The 19,719-nt window shown below is 33.4% G+C and overlaps 3 protein-coding genes across 7 annotated transcripts; all 3 read right to left on the bottom strand.

The window, feature by feature from the left end:
* Positions 1-4,726: 4,726 nt before the first annotated feature.
* On the bottom strand, positions 4,727-9,866 carry LOC129318154 (uncharacterized). Of its 5 annotated transcripts, none has more exons than XM_054962765.1 (13): positions 9,344-9,866; positions 8,948-9,150; positions 8,800-8,857; positions 8,277-8,392; positions 7,976-8,183; positions 7,624-7,828; positions 7,483-7,537; positions 7,069-7,129; positions 6,894-6,954; positions 6,725-6,806; positions 6,288-6,635; positions 5,984-6,205; positions 4,727-5,577 (listed from the first exon to the last, which is right to left on the bottom strand). In XM_054962765.1, the coding sequence occupies exons 1-13, from the start codon at positions 9,414-9,416 to the stop codon at positions 5,155-5,157; spliced, it is 2,115 nt and encodes a 704-aa protein (XP_054818740.1). In that variant the 5' UTR covers positions 9,417-9,866; the 3' UTR covers positions 4,727-5,154. The 5 variants fall into 5 exon arrangements, with proteins under 5 accessions (XP_054818740.1, XP_054818737.1, XP_054818738.1 ...); XM_054962762.1 differs by having other exon boundaries at positions 7,624-7,867; positions 9,344-9,821; XM_054962763.1 differs by having other exon boundaries at positions 7,624-7,867; positions 8,286-8,392; positions 9,344-9,821.
* Positions 9,867-11,689: 1,823 nt separating this feature from the next.
* Positions 11,690-12,312, bottom strand: LOC129318155 (gibberellin-regulated protein 11-like). Its single transcript, XM_054962768.1, has 3 exons — positions 12,142-12,312; positions 12,011-12,059; positions 11,690-11,932 (listed from the first exon to the last, which is right to left on the bottom strand). The coding sequence occupies exons 1-3, from the start codon at positions 12,217-12,219 to the stop codon at positions 11,751-11,753; spliced, it is 309 nt and encodes a 102-aa protein (XP_054818743.1). The 5' UTR covers positions 12,220-12,312; the 3' UTR covers positions 11,690-11,750.
* A 4,129-nt stretch (positions 12,313-16,441) lies between these two features.
* Positions 16,442-17,390, bottom strand: LOC129318908 (gibberellin-regulated protein 1-like). The gene is made up of 3 exons (XM_054963909.1): positions 17,008-17,390; positions 16,882-16,927; positions 16,442-16,799 (listed from the first exon to the last, which is right to left on the bottom strand). The coding sequence occupies exons 1-3, from the start codon at positions 17,080-17,082 to the stop codon at positions 16,618-16,620; spliced, it is 303 nt and encodes a 100-aa protein (XP_054819884.1). The 5' UTR covers positions 17,083-17,390; the 3' UTR covers positions 16,442-16,617.
* Between the last annotated feature and the right edge of the window lie 2,329 nt (positions 17,391-19,719).

The following is a 19,719-nucleotide window of genomic DNA, read 5'->3' as shown; positions in this document are numbered from 1 at the left end:
TTATTTTTAATTTAATTAATTAATTATAATTTTTTAACACTTGTTAATACTACTAGGGATCATTGGATGTTGATCACCATCGAACCATTTGGCAACACTTCAAAAGTATATTATTTTGATTCTCTTGGAGAATCAACCATGGAATCAATAATTTTTATTAGAGTTAATTAATATGTAAGTGCATAAAGTATTTTATATATTTATTTATTTATTTAAATTTCATATTGACGTATTTTTTAATGTTTTATTAAGACGATTGTGTTATACCGCACAAATACAAAACAATTAATTCTAAGGTCCTTTACAAATTTTGATGCAGTCTCCACTTGAAGTATAATAAAGATAATTGAAATCGTTTATTGAATTGAAATAAAATACATTAATATATATTCATCTGTTCTTAAATTTATAGGGTCCAAGACAAGTGAAAAATAATTTGGAGTGGCTTTTGCGTCGTAAGGTTCACAAAGAATATCATTATCCACAATGAGGATATACTTCCTGAGATGGTATGTTAAAACAATATTTGCTTTTCAACCACAAAAACAAATTAATGTATTAAAATTAATTTATAGTATATCACTTATATATTGTAGTGTTATAATGATTCTTACATTGAATAATTCAAGAATGCAAAAATCAATGAGGTAATTAAAAAAATGATGTTAGCATATGTTTCAAGTCTGAACCTCTCACAAAGAAGATCAATAAAAATACCTAAAAGAAGTAACTAAGATGTTTATAATTTTAATAGATGGTTTACTTTATAAAATTACACTTGTTTATTTAATAGATTAGTATAAGAGATGTTCATCTAGTAATTTTGCAATTAAATACAATAAATCTATTGATATTCAAATCTCTGAATGTTGGAATGGATGTCTGCTATTATTTTATTTTTTTTTACAAAGGGCTGATATAAGTAACAGCATCCATATTAAAAAAATATATAATAAATTACAGTTATTTAAATAACTGTCATTTATCTTATAATATATTGTAGTGTTATGATGATTCTTACATCAAATAATTCAAGAATGCAAAAATCAATGAGGTAATTAAAAAAATGATGTTAGCATGTGTTTCAAGTATGAACCTCTCACAAAGAAGATCAATAAAAATACCTAAAAGAAGTAGCTAAGATGTTTATAATTTTAATAGATAGTTTACTTTATAAAATTATACTTGTTTATTTAATAGATTAGTGTAAGAGATGTTTATCAAGTAATGTTGCAATTAAATACAATAAATCTATTGATATTCAAATCTCTGAATGTTGGAATGGATGTTTGCTATTATTTTAATTTCTTTTTGCAGAGGGCTAATATAAGTAACAACATCCATATTAAAAAAATATATAATAAATTACAGTTATTTAAATAACTATCATTTATCTTATAATATATGACAGGTAAACCAAATGACTTGTGAATCATTTACCCATCATTTAAAACCAAAATAAATGATGAATAAATCATTTACTTGTCATTTATAGTGACAATAAATGATAGATAAAATATTTATATGTCACTTATTTTTTTCCTTGACAGCTTTAAAATTTTAAAATTATATTTTAAGTGACGGTTATATAATCATTATTTATTGAGAGACTTTAAATGTCAGTCACATTTTATGGGCTAAAATAACATCATTTTTATTGTAGTAGTGGTTTTTTCAAAAAATTATAACTCAACGAATGCATTTGAAATTTATAAATAAATTTGTTTTTTGTCCCATAACTCAAGCTTTATATTTAAATGTATTTTTGACAAGTTAGTTCTTTAAATATTTAAAAGTTGTAGTATAGATTTTGACAATTTTTTAAAAAAATCTTTAGATATTCAAAAGTACATAGAAGGCCGTGAGGGACATCATGAAGACACTAAAATAGATAGTTTTGGATCCTATAAAGAGGGATAAAGAAAGATCAAAGAGAATAATTATATAATTTATTGAATGAGACCTCTTGATTAATAATATATTCAAAGGCTTGATTGCTGATAAAGCACGTTAGCATTGTGCAGTTCAAATAACCAATCTCACTTAATGAGACAAGACTTGTTATTGTCATTGTAACATTTAGATATTGATAACTTATTTAATAAAGGCTAATCCTCTTGAATTTTGAGATAATTATATATGATCTCTTTATCTTTAATTATTTAAAATTAATCCCTCTAATATTTTTTTTCCCAAAAACCTCCTACTGTTAGTTACCCCGTTACATTATTAGCAAAGTTTGCCATGTTAAATTAAGAAAAGCCACATAGAAAGTTGCGTGGCATCTTATGTGACAAAATAATAAATATATAAAAATTAAGTTATTTTTATAAGGGTTAAGATATCTTCTTTTTTTTAAAAAAAAAAACCTTGCTTGCCCTTTTCCATCTTGCTGTCACATATTGGCGCTTAAAAATAAATTCTTTCAGGGTTGCAAAAGGTAAAGGATTCAATTCCATGAATTATGTCCATGAATGTATTTAATTAAACAAAGTATTATATTATAGAATTATTTATAATTAATTTCTTATATTTTTTGACAATTGAGGCATTGATAGCAAAACAATATTTAATTTTTAAATATTTATTTCTCTATTAGTTTTATCTTTTTTTTTTGGTTATCAATATTGGTGCATGGTTTTATTGTATTGAAAGATACATTTTTATTTATATGATTTTTATTAATGACAGCTTTTAAATAATTTCCTTTAATTTGTTTAATATTAAGGGCTGCTTTAATTAACAAAGAATAATAAAATTATAATTTTTCTTCTAATTTGTGTTACTTGTGAACAATGGGAATAGAGTCCCTTAATTAAAAAATCGAGAACATCTTCATGCATGTTAGAAGTAAAAATTATAATTTTATCTCTGTTTAAATTGTGTTAAAAATAATAAAAATATTTTTTATGTCATGTATCATGTGTATTAAATTAATCTCACATGGCAATACCTATATTAATAACATAACAGTGAATCAAAGTAGGAAGTTTTAAAAAATAAAATTAAATATTAGGGGTTAATTTTAAACTTTTAAAAACAAAAGAGTTATGCAACTGCTTTAAAGAATATGAGAATTTTATGTATTTTGGCTTTTATTAAATATTTGCAAGTCGTAATTCAGAATTTAATAAATTATTACTTAGTAAATCTTTAAATAGGCACTATAATGTTTACAAGGTGGTTCGAATTTTAATTTTTAAAAATTCCTCCCTTGCATTAACGCCAAGTGTTTAAATCAGCGGCTTCCTAATCTACGGGGACACGAAATACGGTTCTTGCTTGATAAAATGATAGATTCTGTTGTTCTCCTTTCAATTTAATTGTCCCTTTCAACTAAATGATTTCTCACTTACTGCGTTGTTTTTAAGGTCTCCATTGATTATTAAAAATGTATAAAATGAAATAAATTAAAAATTTAATATAAAAAAATTAAATTATCTTTTTCTTTTATAATAAATATGATATATATATTATAAATGTAAAGATCATTATACTCTTAAAAAATTTTATATATTATGATTTATAATTTTATAAATTAAATTATCACTTTTTTTTATGAATATAATTTGTTGTCCCTTTTTATTGTTTTATTTTTATTTTTTTAATTCATTTTTTTCGGATATTTCTTAAGTAACGGCCTTCAGGCCTCTCGCAATGTATGTGTTTATCTAAATCTGACAGATCAAATAGAATCTGATTCATGACCACAACTCCGCCTCCCTTACACTGAGATCAACATCCCCGACGTGTACCCATCGCACTTTTTCTTGGCAGAACATTTAAAGAGTGGCCCCTAGATTTCAAGCATTCTTCATAATTCTTGTCATAAAGTTGCAGCCAGAGCAAAGTTTTGGAACCTTTTTTTTTTTTTTTTCCTCTCCCGTTGGTATCACTTTATCTGCCGGATCTCCAAATCTGATAATTTTGAGACTGACATATTTACAATTTTTATAATAATTGTGAAAAATCTGAATCACTTTACACTGTTTAACTTCTCACAATATTTTTGACCGGAGCTTCTCTTCATTTTTTTTTAATGTAACTGAAATGCAAACATACCTTCTAAACTTTTACCAAACGCCTGTGGTTCTAATTTTGTCTTTTTTAATATGAAAATTGTAAAATATGATGTATCTCTTTTTTTAGAAAAAAATAATTATTTGGTTCCTAAAATTTTTATTTATTATAACTCAATCCTTATTATTTTAATTTGGTTATAAGTTGTAATATAATCTCTGAATTTTGATTTACTATAATTCATTCCTTATATTTTAGAGAAAGATTATGAATATTAAAATTATTTTAAAATTTAAAAGTTTTTGTAATTTAAAATATTAGTTCTAAATTTTGAAATAATTTAGATCTATACAATTTGATTTTCTAAATATATGAATCAATATTTTAAATGTTTAAAATTACAGGAACTAAGGTTCTTTAACTCAAAGTTTATGCATTGAGTTACAGTTAGTAAAAGTTCAAAAATTGAATTATTATTAAATTAAAACTATAATAATTAAATGACTTTTTTCGGTTATTTATTGAGAAGTAAAGAGAAGCCAAGAAACACGAGGTCAGAGATTTGGTAAAATTTGATTCAACATTTGTATTTACCAGGAAAGCCATTATTTCCATTCTCTCGATTGTAGGCTCGGCTATAGCCTTTTAATGAATTTTTACAAACGTGGTGATCTTAATTAGGCTGAATCATGATGTGTAACAGGACTAAAACCAAGCGCAAATCACGGTTTTTTATTTTTATGGGTCGTTTACATTCCCTCCAAGTAAATGACCGTATGATGTTCATGACATTTCTTTCCCTCGCCCATGATAGTTCAGAAAGATTGATAAGCACGTAACATAACTGTTAAGATTAAAATAATCAAAGCTAGGATTAATTCTTTGCGAAGAGTGGGGCCTCGCAAGAACTTAGCGACCGCTATAAGCACGCTTTTCCTATTCAATCTAGCCTTTCCTATATTCTCATCTGCTATCCTGATTAGTCAGGCCAGAAACACAAATTGGGATACCTCTCAACGAACCACTTCCAATCTATGCCGAGCGATTGGCATGAAAAATGCAGCACTAAAACCTAACTTGAAGAAACAAGGAAGGAAACAGCGTACTGTATACCTTCCGTGAAAATGGTTCTTCTCAGATTCGCTCATCACATAGCAATTGAAGTGGTGTGCCACGACTACTAGGGAACCTACCTCTACTAAGCTCACACGCAGGAGGGACCAGAAAATTTAAACCATTTGTCCTGGTTTGGGGCAGTGATGAAGCATGGGAAATGAACTGCTGTTGCTGCTCTGAGATTGAAGCGAACTTCGATCCAATTACTTGAAGGGGAGCAGAGGATTGGGGAATCATGGCTGGATTCACTACGCTGCCTTGTCTTCCAGCTTCCCATTTAGGATATTGAGGCCTCATCATATTGCAATTTACACCAGATCTACCTTGTCCTTGAGCTGCTACTTGCACAGCCCAAAAGTTTTGCTGCTGGTGTTTATTATTTGAGGCCGTCGAACCGTTACCACCAACCCATAACGAGTTGCCATAATAGTGAGGTAGAACCTACGGTATATAAAAGTATAAATGAGGAACATAATGTTGGTGTAATAGGCACAAATTGCAGTTTATTATTAGATAATATTTGAAAAACATAATTGTAAATTTTTATACTTTACTTGCGTTTTGCTGTAAGTCTTTATACTTTTTTTTCGGTATTATAGGATCCTAAACTTTTATTTTTCGATGTTCTAAATCTCTAAATGAATCTTTCCAAAGTCCCTGCATTTTATTCATTTAGGAACTTAGAACACCTAAAAGAAGTGCAAGGACCCACAACAAAACATGAGTAAAGTGTAGGGATTTAAAATTATATTTTCTCAATAATATTTTAATAAACTTTAGCCATCTCATTCACGTAATGTACAAAAATCACGTTCTCCGTAATCTAGAAACAAAGAAAGATTAAAACCTGCGGTCCCGCAGCTGAAATCTGATGAGTAAGGTAAGAAGGGGAAGCATATTGACTCTGAGGCACAGGAAATCGCATGAGTCCTTGCAGCTGTGCTAATGGCTGAAAATAAGACACCTGCAATTTTGGCAATGGTTCCAACCTACTTCCTTCACCTTTATCAAGTTTACTATTCACCTTTAACCCGTTTCCACCAGCTGAAAAGGACAATAAGTCCAAACCCTGCACAACATGAACTTTCATCAAGATATAAGAAAAAGGGGTCAACGGGAGGCGCCATTACAAAGGGTAATCTTATGCTTACTTGCTTTGGAGGACCATGAACATCAGGTGTTAGAGCTTCATGGTAATTGCATGTCTGGTGAAGAATACTGTTCTTATTGTCATGCGAGTCGTTCGCAGTGTCAGAATGAATTGATCGAGGTGATGAAATTATTCGACTTCTTGCCCTGTTCCAGTTTTGTGCTTCCATTAGATCCCCATGCATCGATCCTTCACCGGCTCTCAGTCGGGCAGAATGATTAGCTTGCTGCAGCGCTTCCTTGCTATTTGGCATTTGTAAACTCCGAATGAAGTTACTAATGTAAACATGTGTTGCGCACCTCTTCAATAACTTTTTATGAATGACAACTTCGGAAATCTGCATGATTAACTATTGTCATCAATAAGTTGACCTTCAAAGCTAATTCAAGCAAAAGAGCAAACTAATAAGAAAATGAACATAATCCTAAATTTGAGTACCTTTACATCAGAAGAACCTCCTTGTGTCAAGTCCTGTTTAGAGGCACAATCGGACCAAACTGGAGCCTTAACAGCAGAAGACCTTAAGAAGTAAAATTAATCAGATTTAGACCACCTGAAGAAGAGTAAGGGAAGAATAATAATAAGAACAAGACTGAAAGAAAATTACTGTAAATAAGAAGCCTGGTTCCCGGCTGCAAGTGCTAATCCCGGCCACAATGTTGGACCGTCTGATAAGAAACAATAGTAGTCAATAAGGAATGGACCAAATTGATTTCACTCGCCAAAAATAAGAAAATTCACCACTATTAAATTAGGATACTATGGGCCCGTGGGAAGCATACCGTAATTATTTTGGTCCTTCATCATATGATGATGTGCTTGTTTAGATTCAATAGCTCCCGCCTGAAATTTAATCCAATAACACCAATAGTATTAGCGTGAGCTGTCAACATACGGGTCTAGAAATATTTTTTACAGGGGGCAATTTTTTTTCCCTCTCCCAACTATAGGGGGCAAAACTTCATTATCATCCCTTTTAAACCTAAATCTCCAAGGGTTTCTTTAGTAGAGTTATATATTCTAGAAGGGAAAAATTTTTCTTGGATATATATATATATATTGTCTTTTCCTTTTTCTTATCCCCTCCTTTTCTTTTTCTCTTTCTTTTCTTTTTTTGGGGAGGGAAAAGGGAAAAAATCCGCGAGTTGTTAAAACTTGAAGAGTTCAAGTGTAAACAGTAAAGTTCAAATGCCCACCGTTTCTGGTTTCCTTCCATTACGTGAAATCGGTGATTGTCCTGGCCTACTAAATCTGCAGCATGATGAGATAATACGTGATGTATGCAAAATGATCTGCCGAGGATGACATTTAAAAAATGCAGAGGAAAGCCTTCCTACCCCACTGCCAGAGTTAACTCAGAGTCATCTAATGCAGCTTCGTTGCCATTTTCACTCCTAAGTAACATAGGCATCGAGGCCAGATTTAAATTAGGAGCAACGTTATCAGATGTCATCATTTCGGCATTCTCAATGGAATCAGGCTGCTTTCTATCAATGCTTTCGACTGAAGAATTTGTAATTGCTGCGTCTCCGGATGATCTTTCTGCATAAAAAGGACGAGAATCCTGAGCACTTGCCGAGTCTGCAATATATAACCGAAAATCGAAATAAATAAAAGTCATGGATAGACAGCCACAATAAGGATAACGAGGAAGAGAATATTTATTGAACGGATGAGGATGAGAAGAACCTTCAAAAGCATCGTTAGTACTTTTATCTAAGTCCTGCAAATTTGAGTTCTCTGGTGAAGAATCGCCCTCTAACTTGAGCCTCTCATTCGAGTCATTGTTGAGGAACATTCCAGCCAGAGCATACAAGGTCTCTACAACCTCTTCCTCATCTTTTGTGATCGGCCCAGATACTGTTTGTCTCGTGGACCAGTCTGGGCTTCCTTGTTGCTACAAAAGCAAATTCCAAGAAAAGGTGAGATAGAAATCATCAGATAAAGCAACGAAGTTTAAGTTTGGAAACTGGCAGCTAAGGCGACTTACCATACTCACTTTGGTTTTCTTTATACCATCCTTTCCAGGAGATTCTATTCCATTCATCTTATGGTTCACCCTTTCTGAATCAGGTAAGCTGTATTCACGATTGCGCTTCTTCACGGCTGTAATTGAAAATGAAAACAAGAAGCAAAATTAACATTTTTCTTAAAAAAAAAAGAAGAAAAAACACTTCCAACGGCAAGTTTGATTACTGAACGGACGATGGGGTCAGCTATAGATAGATTGAGAAAATATCTTACATACAATTATTTTGATAACAAGTGTCTTACACACAATTAATTAAGAATTATTTATATAAAGTAGTATGCAGTTTCTTGTTAGTGTTCGTTGTAGGACAGAAAGAAACATGGCAGGGTCTCGAGCCTCGCAATATAAAAGCCAAACCTCGAGAGTTTGCCTCAACTGTAGAACAAAATTACCGGCTATGCATAAAATTTCCCGGAAGGGCGGCGCAACCAGAGAGATTTTTGACGGATAAATTTTAATCTTGAATTTAAGAATCACGTACCCGAGCGTAGCTTCCGGGGAACAGAAGCATGACCAACGCCATTGCAGTCATCAAAAAACTGTCAAACCACTTAATGCAGAATTAAAAGCATGATAGATGATAGTTTATACACTGTCAACGAATTGAAAATAAGCTTATAATTACTTACCCTTTTGGCAATTTTAAATCTCTTGCTTGTAGCAATGGGATTCGAGGATGGCGATTGCGCACGAAGTGAGTGTACTTTTTCATTGACATCGCAGCCCATTCTGTTTCCTTTGTTACTTGTTAAGGCTCTCCCAACAGCACTCAAGCTTCTAACCTTCTCTGATTTCTCCGGTAATTCGAAGTCTCCCTCAATACCATCCAAACCTATCACTCAGGAACAGATATTTATGCCAATAAAGCTTTGGACGGGAAAAAGAAAAATAGCGAGGGAGAAGCTTTATCCGCAAACTCTTATCGCATAGTAATTGATAATAGAACACAAATAACGACAAGTACAAAATGGGTTTTGTTTCCTTGCTCAGAAAAAACCAGAAATGGGGAGTGTTGAGTAATTTACCACCGTAGAACTTGTGTCCGGATTGTTTAGCGCGTAACCTGGATGTTGAGAACCGACTAGCTCCACGCCTCATGCCTCGAGGTTTGTCAATTTCTAGCAAGGATGACACTGAATTGAAAACGGCGTGGATGGCTCAGAGACGAGTCGTATTCCACCTCAGAACAAACGGGTGAAACCGGATCCTCACTTTTCCTCCATTCATCCGTCGGAGATTCTTCAGCAACAAAAACAAAAATGGATGGAAAAAATGTTCAGAGCTAGCAAAGCCTTCACTTCTGTACGTTGTAAGACCCAGGAGTAAAATGAGAATGTAAGGGTGAAGTGGGTGAGGACAGCGTGTAGACGCATTAAAGATTGATTAGCTTTGTTTCTCCCGAAATGTCCGCCGGGAAGAAGACCGAAAAAGTGGGTGTTTGGTTAATTTTAGTGAAGATAAAATAAATTGACCTGTCAGATATGAATCCGACTCTCTCGCTCTGCTTCAGTGAGGGGAGTTAAGAGCTGAGCTCGAAAGGATCTCACCGGTGAAGAATAGAGAACCAGGGATGGGTTAAGACTTAAGAGACAAAAAAGGCACCAATGAAACGAAATGAGAACGTAGAAAGAAAAGGAAGAAAGGTAAACGTGCCTTGGGTTCAGAGAATCAGGTTCTTTGTGAGATAAAGCAAAATGGCTACAAAGCAAGAAGAGATAAAGCCAAAAGACGAGAGAGAAAATACAAAGAAAAAAAGGGAAAAAGAACATCACAAGGAAGGAGGGATGAGGAAAAAGAAAAAAGAAAGAAAGAAAGCCCGTGAAATACCCGCGAGAAATGTATCTTATCATAGTTACGACTCAGAATTTATCAGACATTCTTGGAAAATAAAGAGGGAAGGAGGAAACGAAAGTGATTTATGCATGAATGGGTGAATCTGCCGGAACCAAAGTAATAACTCTGGCATCGGGGAGGATGTGGATTATCATTTGTCCGTTTCATTATTCGGATATATAAAATTCACGGACAAAAAGCCCGTTTAAGATTCACACGAATTCCAAGACGGGGCAGTGCGAGAGGAAAGGAAATATCAGGGATGGTAAATCGTATGCCCTTTAAACAAATGCTTCGTAATGTTTCCAATTAAGATTCACATTCGGAAATCGGAAATGAGCAGATAGTGGAATCTGTTTGGAGCTCAGAAAGCTCCGACTTCGAGTCAATGTCTAGACGGAAAAACCGTGAAGCGGAGTTCAAAGTAATCGCGAAAACGATAACAGCCACCACGCGGACCGCGGTTCTCGCCATTTTCTCGCATCACAGGAAAAAAAAGGAAAATAAAAAGGCTCACACAAAGTCTTATTTGGGGTACGGGATTGAATGCCTTTAAAGTAATCTGAGAAATGTTTAGCACGGAGATTTAAACAAGTTATCTCGTAGATATTGTTCTTAATTTTTTTTATCTCTCAGGTCTTGAAAAGGTTAAAAGCAGGCAAAGATAGTTGACAAGTGTCAGATCGCATCTCTCCGTACAGCACGGAGGAGGTAAGCAGCAGCAGGCTCGTTCCGTTTGTTTCTACTGCCTGCAGCCTGCAACGGAGAGTTTCTCCTGTTTCTGCACAATTTTTATATTGTGGCAGGGGAAGCAGGGAAGAAGAAGCCGGGGGAGATTCATTTCCACGCGCACTCGCAGCATGTGCGATGCAAGCGTCGATCATGCGGATGCTATGAAAATGAGTTTTTCATGTGAGTCGGGGGGTACACGTGCGGACGGGTAGTAGCATTCGGCGAGAAGTCGGCCGGTTGAAGGAAGCTTAAAAGACTCGTGCCGCAGGAGCTGCGTTGATCGGGTGAGCAGAAGACTCATGTTTTGCTGGGTGTCTCCGAAGTCTGATTTCTCGGTGCGTTTAGTCAAAAAGGCCATTTCATCCTTGGATCAAAATCATATTCATACGCACAATTAATGGACGTGTCGGATGAATAGGAGCTATCCATTAGACCGAATTGGGTTCTATTGCGGAGTCTCTGGTAAGCTTAATTGTGTTAAACGACGCGAATTAAAGTATGGCGGATTGTTTCGCATTTCTTTTCTTTTGTGTGTAACCGTTTTCGGCTCCATCGCAAGTTTTCTGTGCTGGCATAACGAACAACACCCCCTCCACCCAAATGTTATAGTTTATGACTTTGTGTGAAGCATTTTTCTGGACTTTCAGTTTCAAGGAATCTCCAAAATCACTGAACCCAAGAAGATAGAAATGATGAGAACAGGAGATGATTAAAAATCAGGTATGACATTAAATTTTTTTTTTTTGGCATTGAATAAGTGGGACGTTAAAATTAAAATAGGAACAGGGCGGAGAAGCACAGGCACATGGATAAAGGACTTATTTATTTATGTAGACAAACATTGTAGGACGGTTTGATGTAATAAAACTAAGGGCATTTGTGGCGGCCGCCGTGGGTGGTCATATTGGCGTAGCAGGGACACTCGTCGTAGTTACCGGAAGTTCCAGAAGGCACGCAGTTGCAGCGAGCACAACACGTTCCGCAAGCCCTCTTGCAGAGGTTTGGCCTTGACGATAACTTGCACCTCCTATCGCACTCACTATCACAATCTGCTCCACATTACAAACCAAACAAAGAATTGATCAGAATGTTGAAGAGAAGCTTCAAGCTGAAGTAACGTGACGTACCTATGTGCGGGGGGGGAGGTGAGGGGCCGTCCACCGCGGTTCTGATAACCTGAGGAACACAATTAAATAATTAATTCTGAGGATCAAACAGACCGTGCAAAATAGTCATGGATTGAGTGGGAGGACGATACCAGATGAGATTGGGCAAGTTGCAGAAGAACGAGGGTGAAGAAGATGAGGGAAGCAGCGAGAGTTTTGGAGAAGGCCATGAATGATGATAAAGATAAGCGTGAAGAGGGAAATGAGTGAAGTGAAATATTTATAAGCGGAAACAGGGGAGGGGGCAAATTTTGTATAGTAACGAGTAATCTAAGGCAAAGAGCAAAAGGAAGGTTAGGTTCTGAGATCTTGTGAGTTGTGGGTAAGGTTTTCTCAGCCGCTACGTAAAATTACAAACCATCACACATGATTCCTTCATTTATTAAACTTTAATGCTACTCCTGTAATCTCTTTTCTGAACCACATCATTTGTGTACATCTGGCCACTGTCAATTCAAGGATTTAATTTTAATTAAACATCCTTACCTTGCTTTCTGGGTTAGATCCGGCAAGTATGATAAATCTATTTTATTCAATAAGTGATTCGTATGATATAATGATATTATTTAATTTAATAGAACAGTAAATTTTATTATATAATCCCTACAAAATATCAAATCTCAAATGTTTTTAAAGAGATATTATTAATGATGAGTATTTTAATAGTAAGGATTGTTTTAATTTTTTTTAAGCATCTTGATAATTTTTCAAATATTAATAAAATTTAATAATTATAATTAAGACACTCAATAAATAAATAAATTTATATTATTCACCAAATCTAAATCATTGCATTTTCATTTAAAAAACCGTGTTTTTTTCCCCTACGCCTACAAAAAGGAGTCGTAACAGTTTATTGCTATCTTTGGATTTTGTTTGCTGGTTTTGGTTTATCTGTATTTTACATTGCTTGGCATTATATTCTCAACAAAATTGTGCGTCTTGATAACAATAAGTTATCCAATGATTCATCAAAGATTTAAAATTTTTCAAATGTTTGTTTTACAAACTTGATTGTATATGCAGCCATTTTGTTAGATAAGTGTCTAATTCACACATATAATTTTAATTGATGGAAATGCTTTCATAAAAAAATCAATGGAAATGCCTACGCCTCTTGCATTCTCGACTCAATAATCAAGATTTCGAACCTAATGACCTGATTTTTTAATTAAAAAAATTACATATAAATCTCATGGAACATATTTATTTATAAATAAATTTTATAAAATTTAAAAATCATAACTAAATTTTTTAAGACTTGAGTGTAATTTAAAATTAAAATAAAAAGATAATAATACCCTTATAATATATATATATGTATTACGTCAGTCAAATAATTTATAACTATAATTTATAATTTTTTATAACTGTAACTTTACATGTTCAATAGTTAAACTAATCAATTTAATTATTAAATATGTAAAGTTATAATTAAAAAAAAGTTAAAGTTGTAGTTGTATATTATTGATAAAATAGTTGTAAAGAACTAATGTTAATTATTTTTAGTAATACTTGATTGTTTAATCATTGGATGTGTGAAGTTACAGTTGTAAAAAGTTAAAATTATAGTTATAAATTGTTGATATAGTAAATGTAAATAAATTATTTTGTTGATATAATAAATTTTTAATACGAATATCATTGTCTTTGCAATCTAATTTTAAATTATACTTAGGTCTCAAAAAATTTAAATATAGTTTTTGAATTTCGTAAAATTTATTTATAAATAAGTTTATTCCACATAATCTATATGTATTTTTCCTTTTTAAGTTTGTAATCATGCTTTATTATCTTGTTTGCCATATTTTTTTAATTAAGTTAATTGAAATAACTAAAATATCAGTGAGTATAATAAATGCATCAATAAATTGAAACTTGACTTTTTTTTTTTAGCAGAAAAATTGAAATTTGACATTGAATCATGAAATTTCATGGTGAATGTGATAGCCATGAGCACATAACACGTGAATACTTATTCAACCAAGATATTTTAGATGTAAATTGGTACATGATTTAAGTTCACTTGTTCAACTAACGTCTCAATTATAATAATTAAATTTTATTAATATTTAATAATCATCAAGGTATATTTTTTTTTTCAAAAATTAAATCAATCCTTATGATCAAATCACTCCTCATATATTGTCTCCTCCAAAAACATGATATTTGGTATTTATGAGTATTATAAAAATAAAATTTCTTATAATTATTTGATTAAATTAAATAATTATTATTGTACCACGTAAAACATTTATTGAATAAGTGAATTTAAATCACTGATTAAATTTAAATTTATTTAATTAAATTAAACAATTGTTATTATATCACATCTACATGACACATTCATTGAATAAGTAGATTCAAGTCATTTATTGAATTCAAATTCAGTTAGTTTGAATGTCATTATGTTGGTCAAGTCTACTAAAAAAGTGGCGCACATAAGTTTTTTTTTTTAAATTACTTTTTTGGGTTATAAAAACCTATATATCTGTGAGATGTATTAGGAAACAAAGATATGAAGACATCCCATATGATAAAACGTCCCTTGTAATAATATGTCTGAGATAAACTAGTAATAAGAACACTAGTAAAAATTTTAAAACTACATGTACATCACTTAATCCATCCCTAGGTTTGGCTATTTTAAATATATTCCTCAACCATTATTTCGTGCCTTCAAATTCAAGATATCAATGTATGCCAAAGGGCTATTTATTTTTTGTAAAAAAAAAAAAAACGAAGACCAAACAAGGTTAGAATTTATGATGACTTGAAGCAATCAATCTGATTGTAAGACCTCGACATTAAATTACTAACAAATCATTTGAACAGGGGGTTTAAAATTAAACACAGCTTGCTCATGCAGGATTGGATCAGGACCAAGACTTCGTGGTCCAAGAAAAGTGGCAATTTCGTCTTTTTAGGTGAAGAAAATGGTTAGTTCTTGTTTTATCATTTGTTTTTTTTTTGGTAACATCCTTGTTTTATCTTTTCAAGCAATTTCAAAATCTTAATCGGCTCGGGCTCTCAGGCACCCCGCACCCCCCAACCAAAACAATTTTTCTAGCTTAACACAAGATACGGGCCAGGCCTGCAAGAGCATGTTTTGGGCTTGGCCTAGTTCATTCTATGCTCATTTGCTGAAGACATTTCTGATTTCTTTTTTTTTTGGGATAAAAATTACTGAAGACATTTATGATTGGCAATAAAAAAATTTAAAATCAGAGACTCACAGTGACAGTCACAGAATACGATAGATTAATTATTACTTAACCAAATGTATTGGTGTATTTTTACATGATAACACGAGAATGGTTTCTATTGACATTTCCTATAATCAAGTTAAATAAACCGTGTTGAAGAACACAGGACACAGACGTTTCATCTAAGCACGTTTCTTCTTCTCCTAATTGCCGGTCACGGGTTACCACAAGGCTTTTCCATCCAAATAGGCGAATGCTTCCAGAACATTACTTTCCAATGGAAAAGGGGGAAATATGGCTGGGGCATGCATGATTTGCTAACTAGGCATTCATGGATCATATTATTAAAAAAAAAAAAACTCTTAGCATGCACTAATTAATAGTCCGCGTCAAAATATGATATACATATTCTGGTTTAGAAAAATAAGATGAACAAATTGTTGTTATTTGACTTGCTAACTGAGAATACTTCCATAGAAAAAAAGGGGAGGGATTTTTTTTTTTTTGGTCTGGGGGGGTGAGCTTGTCATCCGCCACCATAATTATCAACTAGCAATGATGTTATCATAACTTATGCATGCATGTCCTGAGCTAGCCTAGTCATAGGATTGATTGATATCAAACACTTGCATAACTTGTGACAGTCTAGACATATATACTTTTAGACAGTACTGTTAGTTGATTGCTTACACATTAACATTTTTTTTTTTACCAATTACTATGTAGTTGGCAACTTATGCAGTACCTTAAACATGATATGACATGGTTTCGTTAAAAAAAAAAAATTGTAATCACTTGTCACAACTATATTTTAGAGTGCTAATCAGTTCCTTTTTTTATAAATTTTTTAAAGGTTAAAATACTTTTTAGTTCAAAGTCTATATAAAGTTAATGGTCAACGTCAATGTCCAAATCTAAAGGCAATCGACACTATAATGATTTTGATATATGCTTGACGAATAACATCATTCTAATCAATAGTTTAAAAGAACTAGTGCGTCTAATAGGATAATTCAAGGGCAAAATCCCTTCCTCTCACCCTTTTCAAATATTCAAAAAGTTGTCTTTCTGCTGGCAAAAAAAAAAAAAAAATCCTAAATGCATATTTTTAATGTGCACGAAAAGATTAAATGTTTCATTGTATAGTATGATAGAAACGTGTTTTTGTTAAATAGCAATATGACGATTCACTACAGAATAAATCCACATAATTTATTAGATCATCGAGTTGAAAATCGAAACAGTACAGCAGAAAGGGGGGAAAATTATTGATCGTGAATGGTACGAGTAGTAGTGTAGTAAAATAACAGGAAACAGAGTAATGATGAAGGATTCAACAATGAAGGAATGAAGAGTGATGGATTAAGGGCACTTGCGGCGGCCACCATGAGTGGTCATGTTGTAGTAGCAGGGACACACTTTTTGGTTGCCGGCCGTCCCCGGCGGCACGCAGTTGCACCGCCTGCAGCACGTCCCACACGCCCTCTTACACAGATTCTGCCTTCTTGCCAGTCGGCATCTCGCTCCACACGCTCCATTACAATCTGATCTCATATATATATATATATATCATCATCATCATCATCATCATTTCAGCGAGAGAGAGAGAGAGAGAGCCTTAATTACCTATCTTCTGAACTACAGAACCCTGCTCCTTTGCTTCTCCCTCGACCTGCTAAAAAAAAGGTTCTTTATTAATATATAAAATAGTCACAGGGGATATTTAATATATGTTATTGATTAATTAATTACCGCATCCACAGCGTGATCGTGAACAAGGATAAGGGATATCAGGAGCGAAGCAACAAGAAACTTAGAAAGAGCCATTACTATTGATACAGCAAAACACGAGCTTGGAGGAATAATAGAAGTTATTGGCTACTCCTCTGGGAAAGTCGCTTGTGCTGAAATATTGAGCAGCCAGGAGGATGCATTTATAATACAAGAAAAGGGTGTGAGCTGGGGCATATTTTTACCATCAGTGCCAAAAAAACGTGGGGCATGGTGGCCTGAAATTGAGAGGCTGTTTTAGTGACCAATACAGTGTTGTAGGAACATCTAATCCGGTAAGGAAAGAGGTTTTGTTTTGGTATAGAACAAAGGTTAAGGTCAGCTCTTTATTGTTCTCTCTGTAATGGTTTGGTTTTCTGACTTGCAAATGGGAATTGATAAAGACTCACACCCGCACGACTCTTGTCTTGACATATGGGTACTCGGCTGGTGGATAGATCCTTCTCATACGCGAACTCTCTAAATTTAGAGAACAATTTGCGATTTGGATTCAGCTCATTCAACCCAATAGCTGATATTTTTGGCACAATTAGAGTTTGTACACTTGTATACATGACCGATAAAGTGACAACATAACTAATTATTCTTTTCAGCATTTATAGGCATCAAGGACAAGCCCAAGAAGTATGTTTATAATTTGGTGAAGATCAATAACGGTTGTTACCCTGTGTTTACAAAACTCGATAATAAACCGATTGGCAGGAGTGCAACCATTTATATCAATCCAATAAATCTTCTCCAGCTGTGAATTCCTAATACAGTGTAGTATAGTAATAATCAAGTCTGATCTGATAGACTCTCTTAAGTTGTACGGATTATATGAGGTTGGTGTGCTCTCTCGATCAGGGCGCATACAGCCAAACGAGCGTATAGCATTATCAAGGGGTTGTGTATGAATATTTAGACACACAAAAGAAGAAATGAAAAAGTAAATGGAAAGGGAAATTGAAAGCTAAAGTACTGAAATCAGATTGATGTTTGAACCGATTAAGATAATAGTTAAAACTGCAGTTGAATCACGATAAATAAACCATTTTATTGAACTAATCAAGTATTGATTTAATGATTTATTAGTTAAGTCCGGCTGGTTACTTGGACTTCCATATACTATGCTAAAAGAATGAGATAATTATGAAGGGAGATCAAGTAGGGCTTGTGGAGGGTGGCGCCAGCCGAGTGAGACTTGGGAAAGATAGTGATATGGAATTTGGGATGATGCAACGTAACTTCAAATTGAGGAATATGGGAAGAAGAATGAAGAGGGAGTACGTAGAACGTAGAATCATATTCGGTTCATGACAGCTGGTGCTGCCTTTTACAGCTGTGATCTGCTAACATATTATATTATAGACAAAAAGCCAGGCTGTACACGCATATACATTGATCTACGTTGATTGAATACGATGGCGTCTCAACAAGCTAAGGCTCTCCTTTCATGATCATTTCAAATTTCTGTATCTGGTGGAAGCCTCATATGTCAAGTAATGATTTTAGGCCAGGGCAGTTATATCGCCAATATATATACAGAACTTGTAAGCTCAAACTTCATGCTCTATTAATTGCTTCGGACATTTCTCTGACTCCTTTCATTTTTCTTCTTTTGATGATGACAAGTATATTCATATATGATTTAACTAGCCAAAGTCACAATTTGCCTTGTGAATCTGTATATGCATACTATATATTATATTTCAACGTAACAGTACGCAAACAGCACAGCGACACTCTGTATGTGCATAATCATTATTGATTATTACCAGCAATATATAGATACATCTACTCCGAAAGAAAGAACAATATTTGATATGACTCAAATAACCAGCAATAGCATCGTTGATTACCTTTTGCGTGTGTGTGTGTGTTACATCTAGTATGTTAGGCTTGTCACACGTGGATAGCTAGAGATTTAATAAGAGTTCAAATTAATTCGATTGGATCAATCCAGCTTACGTGGTTCATCAATATAATATTTCGGGCTTGCCTTGCATCAAGTAATTATAGAGACAAGCAAGATCTCAGGCTAATTTGGATCAATTCAAGTTGAGACTCTTTTAGGTGAAAACTCTACTACTAATTGTTACTTCATTTTCAAGACTCGAATAAGAGACTTCTAGTAAGTCTCATGAGTCTTACATTGGAGACCTTATAATTGAAATGCGATTTATAAGTTTAAGGGACTTTATTATCCAATAAATTAATCTTTTGGAATGGACTTTTCTTTTAAAATTGTTCTCTTGACATTGGTACTTTTATCGAGAGGCCAGTGTCACAAAAAAGACTACCCATGAAGTCTTTTGATGCTCCTCTAGCAAGAGGCCAAGTGAAGTATTATAAAATGGAATTACTAGAGATGTCGATTTATAAGGGAGAGCCTCATAAGTGAAATGAACTTTACAAGTTTAAGGGGCTTTTTTACTCAATATGCTAGTTTTTTTAGGATAAGTTCTTCCTTTGGGCCACTCTTGATATTAAGGGAGTGCAACTTTTTTCCAATTAAATCAATAATTGCCTTAATTAATAATTATTATATGTTTCAATTGTAACACCCCAATCTAGGATGCCTTGTTTCCTTAGTCAATTATAAAGTAAAAACATATTCATAGGATACTGCCCTAAGAGAAAACCTGACATACAAAAAAGGGGCCCAGCGGAGGGGGCAATCACCTATTAGTC

Source organism: Prosopis cineraria, unplaced genomic scaffold (genome assembly GCF_029017545.1).
Source record: "Prosopis cineraria cultivar Desert tree isolate PC_DT_omini unplaced genomic scaffold, ASM2901754v1 PC8, whole genome shotgun sequence".
Lineage (NCBI taxonomy): Eukaryota > Viridiplantae > Streptophyta > Magnoliopsida > Fabales > Fabaceae > Prosopis > Prosopis cineraria.
The sequence above is the reverse complement of the archived record's forward strand: the minus strand, read 5'-3'. Positions and strand labels throughout refer to the sequence as shown.